The sequence below is a fragment of the Chanodichthys erythropterus genome, chromosome 2, assembly GCF_024489055.1.
Source record: "Chanodichthys erythropterus isolate Z2021 chromosome 2, ASM2448905v1, whole genome shotgun sequence".
In the NCBI taxonomy this organism is placed as follows: Eukaryota; Metazoa; Chordata; class Actinopteri; order Cypriniformes; family Xenocyprididae; genus Chanodichthys; species Chanodichthys erythropterus.
In genome coordinates, this window is record NC_090222.1 from 13,436,335 (window position 1) to 13,448,274 (window position 11,940).

The following is an 11,940-nucleotide window of genomic DNA, read 5'->3' on the forward strand; positions in this document are numbered from 1 at the left end:
TATTTTGGCTTCATTTTAAGCTAGCCATATAGCAATTTTTAAATAATAGTTGGTTTAAATAGAACTACCCAGCAGATTGGGCAAACATTTAACCCAACCGCTGGGTTAAAACAACCCAATCGCTGGGTTTGTCCATTTTCAACCCAACTTGGGTTGTTTTTAACCCAGCATTTTGTATTTGCAGTGTATTTACTGCATCGTTTATACAAAGCCAAAACATTCACTATGGATAAGCCTTTTTAAAAAGCCTAAATTTTGAGCAAAAAGGAATACATCTTTAATAGTAACCATTAAAGAGACCCCAAATGAACTATTAAATTATGGTCACCTGAAAATATTCCTGTTTTTAAAAGGTTATTTCACCCAAAAATGAAAATTCTGTCATAAATTACTCACCCTCATGTCGTTCATCTTCAGAACACAAATTAAGTTATTTTTGATGAAATCCGATAGCTCAATGAGGCTTCTTTTGCCAGCAAGTTCATTTACACTTCCAGTTCCCAATTTCCCTTTTGTTTTAAATCAGTGGTTCGGAGCGGCAAAGTCATGTGATTTCAGCAGTTTGACACGCAATCCGAACCACTGATTCGAAACAAAAGATTCAAAGCACTGTTTTGAAATCGCCCATCAATAGATATTGTTGAAAAGTCTTTTTTTTTTTTTTTGGTGCACAAAAAAGTATTCTCATCACTTTATAATATTAAGGTCGAACCACTGTAGTCACATGAACTGTTTTAAATGTCTTTCTGGGCACTGGTAGTGTAAATTTACTTGCTGGCAATGCAGGCCTCACTGAGCCATCGGATTTAATTTGTGTTCTGAAGATGAACGAAGGTCTTACAGGTTTGGGAGGGTACTTGACATTTTTTTCATTTTGGGTGAACTAACCCTTTAATATTCCGGACTTACAGGTTCCTGTTAGGGCTGTTAGAATGTCTATTGCAGCATATTCTTTGGAAAGACAGGGTAAACACTGTTCACATTAGAACAGGTCTGTGTGTCCTTTTCCAACAACACACAGTTAAATTAGCTACCATGAAGAAACATATCATTGGTAAATATGTTCATATTCCCACCCTGAAGATCCTGCATTAAGCACTTTCTCCAATCATAAAAGTAAGTGTGAATTTCAAAAACCTTAATGAGTGACTCAAACACTTGCTGAAATGTCATGAATGTGGATAAACAGGTTAAGAGAACTGCATGACTATTTGACTATTTGTCAGATTCACGTTTATTAGTGCTGTCATAAATGAAAAAGCTCACAATGCAAGTCACTGCTAATGATTAAATTTAAAACTGCCGCCAAATGTTTCCAAGACCAAGGATTATACTTGTACATAACCTTTAGCATTCTGACAATAAAACTCCACAGTCTGTTTCTTTTGGTGACACACCCCATCCTCCAACCCTCACGGATCCAGTCTAGCTAATTGTGTGTTGAACAGAAGAAAACACACCTAATTCTCCAAAGAATCTTTGGTTTAAGCCATCACTGATTGCTCAGGTGAAATGAAGCAACAAGAAACTTGATAAGCACTCAACAAGGTTGAGTTATACTGTATGATGAGCAAACAGACAATTACCATTGAGTAATATCTTATGTTTGCATAAGCATATACACTGGAAGTGCAAAATGAATAATGAATTTAAATAACACGAAATGTTCAAAGCAGCGTTAGCGAGTTACGTAATCAGATTACTTTTTCAAGTAACTAGTAAAGTAGTCTCGCGTAGCCAGACCTTCAGACTGACGGCTGAAAGTGACTGACATGTAAAGCAACCAACCAATCACAGTTCATTTTGTTCCGTGTCATGTTTAGGGGCGTGAACGTGTAACATAGATGTCCCTACATTAACAGACCCATCTAATAAATTATCTTTGCTCCAACAATGAAGCAGCAAACTTCACATAGGCCTACTTTTGAAAATCCAGCATTTAGATGATCCTGGCAAGCGCTCATTGTCACAGTTGTAAACACAACGGAGTGCTTCTTCCACAAAGTGGTTTGGTGTCACAGCATTTATTTCCAGGCAGACTGTTAAAAACCACGACACACATGTTTCTAGACATCCTAGAATTCAACCAACCAGATGGAAAATCCTGAAGTGTTTCCAGTTAAGCGTGCCATATGCATCAGATGTTCGGCCAAAGGCCCGTGACGTCTGAGGCTGAGACTATTAGTAAATTATCACATAATTTAACGCAGTCCGCGTCTCTCGTGCCTCCTCTCCCCTCATAGAAAATCAATAGACCCCCTAAAGCGTGCGCCGGTGGGTTTTGTGGGGGGTTATATAGAAAATGAATGGGGGAAGTCACATGAGAGGAGGCAGTGCCTCCATTGCGCTATGATTGGATATGATCGGTTATGATTGGATATGATTGGTTCGTGCGAGAAATCCCGCCTCTTGCTTTCGTGCACGTTCAGCGAGTCAGTCCCTCTCTGAGGGTGAGTAATAAATGACATTATTTTCATTTTTGGGTGAACTAACCCTTTAACATTTGAGTTTCGCAACTGCCAAATGTTTTTACAAAAAACGACGAGTCTTTTTTTTTTTTTACATTAGTCTTAATTACACATTTATTTAGTGCATTGTTCATAAAGCAGCACATCCACACATTTTTTATGAAACATATGTAACATATAACAAAGTCAAAAAGGGTTTGAAGAAAAAAATATGCACAATCCCATCCAGAACATTTTTCCTGAGATAACTCCATTAGACTGCTGAAATCCCTTCACAGGGCAACTGCACACAACTTCCTATAAACAGACAAGCAAAAAGACTTATTATCAAAAAGAAAACATTCTGATTTGTGATCTTTAAAATTATAAACAACATAACTGTTACAGGTCATTTAGGCTACAATCATAATCAATGGAATAAATGAAAATCAACCACTCTTACTTTGCCTCTTCTGCTGCTACATCCACAAATTTGCAGATCTTTACATCCCTCTCTAGAATGCTTTTTTTTAGACCCTGAATCTCCTCCTCAGCTTTCTTCTTTTCAGCTTCTTGGTTTTCTGCAGAGTAACAAGGGAGAGAGTGAGACAAAAACATTGACATTGAGGATTATATTATCCACAAACCTTACTTTACTTTAGTACTTTAGTTCAAATAAAACCCAAGAAATAAGATTAACTCATATTTACCCTTTAGTTTCTTAAGTGCATCTTTTGCTTCATTGCTCTTCTTCTCTAATGTACCCTGAAACGAAGAGACAGACAGAGAAAGGCTGTGTGAGAGCAGTTATATGCTTATGGTTTATACAGTATGGGCAGACAAAACAGGAACACAGGGCTCAGTTTAACAGAGAACACTGTAATAGACCGGTCACCAAACTTGATTTGCATAATGCTGTAAAACATCCACTGTGGTCATGTAATACAATACTGTAAAGAATCATTTTCACATATTGCACATTCCAACTATCAAGAGACGCAGAGATGAAATATGCTATATTTTAGGAACATTTCAAAGTAGAGCAAAAAGATTACTAAAAGACCAACATTTTTAAAAATGCTTTTGAAGGAAGTCTCTGCATTTGCTTAAAAATACAGTAAAAACATTAATTTTGTGAAATAGTACTGCAATTTAAAATAACTATTTTATATTTAATATGTTTTATATTGTCATTTATTCTTGTGATGGCAAAGCTAAATTTTTAGTATCATTACTCCAGTCTTCAGTGTCACATGATCCTTCAGAAAACATCCTGATATGCTGATCTGATGCTCAACAAACTTTTTTATTATTATTGTCCATGTTGAAAACAGTTGTGCTGCTTATTATTTTTGCAGAAACTGATTTTTTTTTCATTGATAAATAGAACGCTCAAAAGAACAGATTTTTTTCTGAAAAATAAATCTTTGTGACATTATAAATGTCTTTACTTTTCACTTTTGATCAATTTAATGCATTCTTGCTAAATAAAAGTATTAATTAAAAAATATCTTACTGACACCAACCATTTGACAGCTAGTGTACACAAGTGATCAAATAAATATATTGAATTTTTACTTTTTTTTTAAGCAATACTTTCTAATCATCATTTACTACTATAATAATAATGATGATAATAACAATAATATAAATGCAATGTATTTGATTCAGAAATGGCAACTACAGTAGAGGCTGTCTTTTGGCTCTTGATAAGTTGCAAAACTGGAAATACAATTTTCTTTTCATGTTTAAACAGTGAGTGCAACTGAATTTAATGTGTTTTATATATTTGCATATTTAAACCTCATTATCAGCTTTGTTGGTTTGAACATATCGTAATAGCTTGCAAATGTATGACATTCAACAATAAGTCAAAAGTACAAAAAAATGTGCCCTGGATACTGTTACGGTTTCAAAACTTGTTTTATATGATCATATAGTGTGGAAAAATAATAATAAATTACATTTTAAAACATATTAAAATAGAAAACAGGTATTTTTAAATTTCACAATATTACAGCTTTCACTGTATTCTTAATCAAATGCAGCCTTGGTGAGCATAAGAGACTTATTTCAAAACTTTTTTTTTTCTTTTTTCAAATCTTACCAACCCCAAACTTTTAAAAAGCAGTGTATATTATAGAGCATGTGAATATAGCGTTTCACGCCGCAGGAGATCAACTTCTCAAAAGTATTTAATGTCACCTACCCTCATTTCACAGACAAAAGAGCAAAAAGGAGTTGTTGCATGTGAAGGAATTTGATCAAACTAATCCAAGTTTGTGATTGATCTAAAGTGAATGAATCAAAATCTTAAATCAGAAAATCACTGTAAATCTCAACTGCTTCAATATTATTTACATTACCTTCTCAGCATTGCAGGTGCCGAGTTCCTTTTCAGATTCAGCAGTGCTTTTCTTAATGTCATCCTTCTGTTTTTTGAGCTGATCCCTCTGTGTGGTCAGAGCACTAAGCTTTTTATTGATGTCCTCCACTTTCGTCTTTGTTGCCATGATTCCATCCTCCTTCAACTTCACCTGTTCACCAGAAACAACGATGCGTGTTTTCAGGTTGCGGATGTTGAGCTCCTGCTGTACGGCCTGGTAGACTATAATCAGCAGAGCACATAAGGCCAGGAAAACCATTGCCGATATGCCTCTCATCCTGAGGGAATAAAGGTAGGAAGAGAGAGGAAGAGAAGACCAAAAGAGTTCCTCAGCGGAGAGACGATTTTGTTTTCTCTCTCTAGACACAGTCACTTGGTTCTCATGGCAGCAGCACCTGCTGTTGAATGAAACTGACGCAACTCCCTGTCCTGTGTAGTTCCAGAAAACCTTTCGATCTGAGCCAGAGTCAGGTAAGCCTGTCTTACCTGTATAACTGGATGTCTGGGTTTAAGTAAACAAATGTGTGTGTGATAGAGAGAGAGAGAGAGAGAGAGAGAGAGAGAGAGAGAGAGAGAGAGAGACCTCAACACTTCCTTGATACTGTTGCTGTGATCCCTGACCAACTTTTCCACTCTCTCTTCACCCACCTTTGTTTTATCAAAGCAAACTATAGGAAAAAATACCATGAACTCATGAATTTTGTTGCCATCAAATTATATATATATATATATATATATATATATATATATATATATATATATATATATATATATATAGGCTATAACAAACAATCCTCCCTTATCTCTCACACAAAAACCCAACAGGGGGGAATTAAGGGTTACAGGTGTGGCATTATAAAACTCTGCAAATTTAGTAAATCATTACAAAGTGGTTAAACAGGATGACTCGGGATACTGTTTGCGTGACAACCAACATGTCATACTGTCGACTGAGTATCGAAACCCCAGCTAGGTGCTCACCTGGGTCGTTGAGGATTCAATACTCTACTGTGGAGGCTTGGCTCGGCAGATGTTAAAATTATTTTGTCCATCATTATACTTGGATTTCAATTAGAAAAATAGAAGAATTTCTTCGATGTCTGACAATACTTGTATCATAAGCAACGTGGACGTGCAACGTGGTCGTAACGGAACCTGTCAGAACCAGCGTCAACAACTCACTGAACCGACTCATTGAACGTGGAATCATTTCTGTAGGACTCGAATGTGTCCGATTCATGAACCGAGGGCTTGAATGAAGTTAGCAGAATGTTAAATAAACGTATAGAATATGGGTCTGTACCACTTAAATGAGAGATTTATAAACACACATACAAAAGTTTGTTTCATTAAGGCAAGACATACAGGCCACAACCATTGTTTTTCTTATCTGTGTTCTGAAGGTTTTTACAGATGGGATTGTTCATAACATGGCGATTTTTTTAATGAGTAAGAAAAGGAGGCAACCTATCCTAAATCCCCTTTGGTAAAAACCTATAACTCTAATATGTCAACAAAATAAAACATAATTTTGAACCGGCTTTATATCCAATGCTCAGATTTCTATTTGGGAAATTTAGGCAAATTTGGGCATATTTAATTAGATAATGCCTCATTTGCATGTTTAAACATAATATTTCAGAAAACTTGTAATGTAAAATAAGTGATTAATCAACTTATTGGGAAAGTATGTTGATATCTAGCCTAGCTAGCTAGCTAGGTGTCTTGTCTTATACAACATTTTTTTAGTGTCTAAAATCTTTTTTTAGCTAAGAGATGTAGCTACATTACATTACTTTTAGGTGTTTAGGTAGACTGGGTAAACCCAGCCTGATCTGCCGGCGATTTGATTTCGCCCGGCAACTCAGTCTGGAAATGTGTACATTCATTTCTACTGCTTCTGTTACACTTTTGCGGGAACCAATCACAGACTGGCTTATCCACCTTGCTCGCTATTGGCGGGTATAACACGATGACGATAGAGAAGCGACGGCAAGCACGACTGTCAATCCAATTCCTTTTAACCTCTCAACGATGCGGAATGACTTATTTAGTTTAGCAAACAAATCGCTCGAGTGGATGTAAATACCAATCACTTTCATGTTGTTGTTTTTTTTTTTTGCACAACCTGCAAAAATCGCTCGATGCCATTGCTACTTCTGCAAACCGCGTCGCTCTGCAAAGTACGTCACCCGGATCGTTGATCCGATTGGTTGAAGGACTATCCAATCGCGTGAATAATGCTCGTTGATCACGCCTCTTGTGCAGTAGAAAATACATACAGACTCCCCAGACCAATAGAGCGCCTCAGGGATGACACGTTTTTGTAGGCCAACCCGGAAGTTAGCAGCGCACGGGAAAGCCTATGCATTTTTCCCATAGACTTTTGGAAAAATCGCAAAAAATAAGCTCTGTGTTTAACAAAGGGTTATGACACTTACACGTTTTGTCTATCAAGATAATCTTTACAAGTTAAAACAAAATAAATACATTTTGAAGCCTAAATAAAGTGGTCAGATATAAAAAGCTAACAGTAGGCTATAAACGGACTACAGCACACCATGGTCGCGGATCAACGTCGTCACCACCAAGCGTCCTCAAACTTTATTTAAAAAACAACGTTATTTTAAAACATGCTCGCTGATTATGATCTGTGCTGTTATGAAAACTTATCCACTTTTTCATGAGAAAATGCTGTCCAAATGACGTCTAAAGTCCCCGCCAAAGGAAGTGGTCCCTTTTACCAATTTGTTAGCAACCGCCGTTTTTAAGACAGTAAAGGTTTAAAAAATCACAAGCAGGTTATAACTGGTGTAATTTATGTCATAGATCAAAACTTGAAAATATTTAGAGGCTTTGTTAACCACAGACCTTATTTCAGGCGATTTAGCAAAAACCCATTAAAAAAACCTATATAGACTTTACGCCGTTGATACCGGAAGCCCTAAAATGCTAACTCGCTTCTGGGTTTTGCCTACAAAAATGCGCCATCCCTGAGGCACTCTATGTTCAATTTTAAATTGGTGATAGCCAGACAAGTGTTTAGGATAAATGCATATGCTATAGGTTTAAAGGACTTTATATAGCCCTAAGTTTTGTGAGCTGAATCACAGCTGACCTAAACATAAGATATATCGAAATATCGTGAAAAACATAAAAAGAAAAACAGCAAAACGTGGCTGCAACATGTGGCTTTTGCAGTCATGAGGTAAAATAATTGCTGAATCAGTTTAACTGGTCCTTGAAACGAACTGTTCGAAAGAACCGATTAGGAGAGATGATTCGGACTTTCCATCAAGCGTAACGTCTTACGTCGTGCTTTTTGTCTGTACGCCAATGCGTTCGTGGGGTGGGCGTGGTTTTTCACAGGTGTCACAGGTGTAGTGTCGTCTCCACTCCTTTCAGGTGCAAAGGGATTATATATAAAAAAAAAATCAAACCAGGAAGGAAGGTATTTGAGGATATTGTTTTTATTTTGCAAATTTTAACATCGATCTCTGTTAAAATCACCGAGAACACACAGCGGTTGCTATTCAACATAATGCCCTAGCCTTCGTCGTGTGGGAGGGGTTTGTATCTGCGACAGGTAACTCTGATCATCTGTACACCTGCACACGAGAGAGAGACAGGATCTGAATCCGGTCCGAGTCCTCCATCATGAAGTTTCCTGCCCTGCTCTTGGGTTTTGTCTTGGTGTGTAGTCTTTGCATCGCTGGCTACATCCATACCAGACGGAAGCAGGAACTGCAACTGAATAAACAGGCTTCATTTCTAGATATTAAGTTCAGAGTGACTAGAGATGTTCTGGGAGAATACCAAGATCAGCTGATCCAGTCCAACACACAGATAGAAAATACCAAGAAAGAGGTGGATACTCTAACCAAAGACCTGTCCGAAGTTAAGACCGTAGTAGAGCAGAAAAAGAGTGACGCTGCTACCTGTAAAGGAGACAAGGTGAGTTGTGATGTTTTATTTTCATATGCTCTCAACAATGAATCCATCTCAGACCTCATTTAAATGCTTCATTGTATTACCGGTGTACTTTTACTGTCCAGCCATTGTAACTGCAATGTCTCAGCTGTAGGCCTAAGTGACACATGGAGTTTATTTTAACCGGTTTAATTTTTTCTTCTCCAGAAACGATTCACAGATGAAATTGCTGCTTCAGAGTCAGAGAAGAAACACATCCAGGGTGAGTTTATTTTCAAAAATTTTAAAAGGAATACAGTGTGGAAATGTATTAAAAATTTGACCAAAAATAGCTAAGATGGAGTAGAAAACGGCTATTTATATTCACCTTGCGTTGTATCTCAGATTAACTATTGTAAAGCCCATGGCAATACTGCCCCCCTGCGGCAACAAATACAAGTCAGTCCTGTCTGGACAAATGCCAGCTAAATAATGATACATATTGTTAGTCGTGGAGTATTGAAATTGCACAATTGATGTCAACAGCCTACATAATTGCACATTTTATCATTGTTTGCTGTGCTTTGACCTGCTTGTACATGGAAAGCAATGATATATATATATTTTTCCATTCTTAGATGAGTTGGTCAAGGCAAAGTCCCAATGGGAATCCGAGGTTGCTACTCTTAAAAAACAATTAGAGCAGCAGAGCACACTCTGCAAGTACATCGACAAGACCTCCGACGAAGGAAAGTGAGTGAATTTGTGTAACAGAATAATTTATTAAAGATCTCCAATCTCATTTAACTGTCAGAAAATGTGTGAAGTTAATTGAACTTGTTGATTGGTCAATCATTCTGTGCTCAGTTCAGAATGTTCATATGAACCTGAAGCCTTTAAATGAGGATTTTACATTGTTACTTATTTAAAATTTAAAATGGTTTAAAACTTAAAATTGATTTAAATAGGAAATTCATTTCTGCTGAGTATTAACATTGCTTAACAATACTCCTTTACTTCTCCAAGGAAACTGTGTAACATAATTGACGAGCCACAAAAGCCAGAGGCAAAGCCCAATGAACCAGCAGCAGTTGAAGCGAAAGCTGAACAACCGAAACCTGAGGAAAAAAAGGCTGAAGCGCCAAATGCCGAACAGCCAAAATAAAATGCGGTGTGAAGGAAAACCAAGTGGATTGAGTATGTGTGTGTTAGGGAGACGGAGAACAATACCATGTCAGAGTCTACAGCTGAAATGAAGATTAGCTAAACCTGAACATCTTGCTTGGGTTGATCTCCAACATTCCACAGGTATCCTTGAAATGACAGACTTTCTCAACTATGGGTTTGAAGTTTGACTGACAATATCATGAGGTCTGCCATGTTCCTGCTGTTTTCTCAAAAATAAATTGGTTTATAAGGAATATGGGATGATGCAGGTGTATTGAGCTGCGTGTCTGCTTTATCAGTTGCATTTTGTTGTTTACTTTACCTACAATTAAGTTATGATTTTTTTCTTTTTTACTGAGTCTTGTTTCTTTACTTTCTGGGTGTGTTTGTCTTTTTAATATTTCTTTTTTTTTTGCCCGTTACAGTGTCATTATGACCCTCCCTCAGGCTCAAGCATACATGCCCGCTTGTATCGACCAATGGGAAAGCTCTGACCCTCTTACTGTCGCTCCTAATTATCCTCACTCTGTTACCCCAGTTACTATCTTTATGTAGTCCTGACAACAACGAGCTTACCCAATCAGAGCAGTGGAGCAGTTATGAGTTGCTCTTCAGTGTCCTTTGCTATAAGTTTTGGTTTTATGCTGAAATATTGTGATGTTTGTTGTAAAAATAAAAGCAGAGTTTGGTTGGACATTACTTTTTATATATTCTTCCAGTAAGTGGATGGTTTACTGTTATTTAAAACATTTGCCAAGTCATTGTAATCTACTCTTAATCTTGTTTAACCAGTTTGATGTGTATGTAAAAGTAATGCTACAATAAGTTTTTCAGGTGACATGCAGTTTGAGACAAAACATAATATACAGCACCACCTTCTGACAAATCCTTGGCAGTAATACAGTTGTGTCATTTTAATTAAGTTTTAAAGGAATATTCAGGATCGGTAGAAGTTAAGCTTAAAATAAAATTTTCCTGATAATTTACTCACCACCATGTCATCCAAGATGTTCATGTCTTTCTGTCGTCAGTCGAAAAAATTTTTTTTGAGAAAAACATTCCAGGATTATTCTCCTTATAGTGGACTTCAGTGTTGAAAGTCAAAATTACAGTTTTAGTGCAGCTTCAAATTGCTTTAAACGATACCAGACAAGGAATAAGGGTCTTATCTAACGATCGGTCATTTTCGGAAAAAAAATTTAAATGTATATGCTTTATATAAACAAATGATCACCTTCCAAGTGCTTCCGCCAAAACCACACTTTCGTATTCTCCAAAAAGCTTACGCTGTATGTTCTACACCTTCCCTGTTCTACTTACGGAACAAACGCAGCGCCAGTTCCATTTTTTTTGAAGAATACAAAAGTGCGGTTTTGGCGGAAGCACTTGGAAGGCGATCATAGGCAATAAAGGTAGTGCCTCTGAGACTGCTGGAAAGCACAACCGCTGGATCAACCTGTTTCGACTCCACCCCAAATTACACAGGTGAGTGAAGTTAAAGGTCACACGGAAATGTTTTCAGGCTCTGTGTCCGTGGATAAACAAAAGGAGGTTGAACCAAGGGGTTCCTGTGGGGAATATTCCAGCAAGGAGAATGGTGGTGACAATGGATGCTTCCTCTGACCGGTTTGGGGGCTCTTTATGGGTGTTCCCCTAGACATGAGGTCTCCAAACTTGGTCCTGGAGAGCCGCTGTCCTGCAAAGTTTAGCTCCAACCCCAATTAAACACAACCGAACCAGCTAATCAAGGTCTCAGTAGGCAGACGTTCAAGCAGGTGCGTTGGAAATGGTTGGAGCTCAACTCTGCAGGACAGTGGCTCTCCAGGAGACCTCTGCCCTAGACCATGGAGCACATCAACTTAGTGGAGTTGAGGGCAGTCTATGGCCTGGTCCCAAATGGCACCCTAAACCCTCACGGTCTTCCTCTGAGTCCACACTTTTGTGACGTAATTCTGCTTTGACTGCTGGGTAAAGTCCTCTGCGTAGCTCGCAGAATTGTGGGCTCAGCTGAAGTGCGCATCGATGGCACAC

General features: G+C 37.7%; 2 protein-coding genes across 2 annotated transcripts; one reads left to right on the forward strand and one right to left on the reverse strand.

The window, feature by feature from the left end:
* Window positions 1-672: 672 nt before the first annotated feature.
* si:dkey-87o1.2 (uncharacterized protein LOC796684 homolog) lies at window positions 673-6,015 on the reverse strand. Its single transcript, XM_067401520.1, has 5 exons — window positions 5,815-6,015; window positions 4,814-5,111; window positions 3,158-3,212; window positions 2,911-3,028; window positions 673-2,765 (listed from the first exon to the last, which is right to left on the reverse strand). Exons 1-5 carry the CDS (start codon window positions 5,886-5,888, stop codon window positions 2,741-2,743), a joined length of 570 nt encoding a protein of 189 aa, XP_067257621.1. The 5' UTR covers window positions 5,889-6,015; the 3' UTR covers window positions 673-2,740.
* Window positions 6,016-8,265: 2,250 nt separating this feature from the next.
* Window positions 8,266-11,466, forward strand: zgc:174935 (uncharacterized protein LOC796019 homolog). The gene is made up of 4 exons (XM_067401509.1): window positions 8,266-8,787; window positions 8,971-9,025; window positions 9,381-9,495; window positions 9,769-11,466. The coding sequence occupies exons 1-4, from the start codon at window positions 8,491-8,493 to the stop codon at window positions 9,905-9,907; spliced, it is 606 nt and encodes a 201-aa protein (XP_067257610.1). The 5' UTR covers window positions 8,266-8,490; the 3' UTR covers window positions 9,908-11,466.
* Window positions 11,467-11,940: the final 474 nt, after the last annotated feature.

What these genes read in the sequence shown, in the direction of transcription:
- si:dkey-87o1.2 (XM_067401520.1), bottom strand. Translation starts at nt 5,888, where the DNA reads ATGATGGACAAAATAATTTTAACATCTGCCGAGCCAAGCCTCCACAGT. An exon ending in TTGAATCCTCAACGACCCAG is followed by an intron (nt 5,112 to 5,814) that starts GTGAGCACCTAG and finishes TTATTCCCTCAG; the next exon opens with GATGAGAGGCATATCGGCAA. An exon ending in GTAGCAGCAGAAGAGGCAAA is followed by an intron (nt 2,766 to 2,910) that starts GTAAGAGTGGTT and finishes GTCTGTTTATAG; the next exon opens with GAAGTTGTGTGCAGTTGCCC.
- zgc:174935 (XM_067401509.1), top strand. Translation starts at nt 8,491, where the DNA reads ATGAAGTTTCCTGCCCTGCTCTTGGGTTTTGTCTTGGTGTGTAGTCTT. An exon ending in CTACCTGTAAAGGAGACAAG is followed by an intron (nt 8,788 to 8,970) that starts GTGAGTTGTGAT and finishes TTTCTTCTCCAG; the next exon opens with AAACGATTCACAGATGAAAT. An exon ending in AGAGAAGAAACACATCCAGG is followed by an intron (nt 9,026 to 9,380) that starts GTGAGTTTATTT and finishes TTCCATTCTTAG; the next exon opens with ATGAGTTGGTCAAGGCAAAG.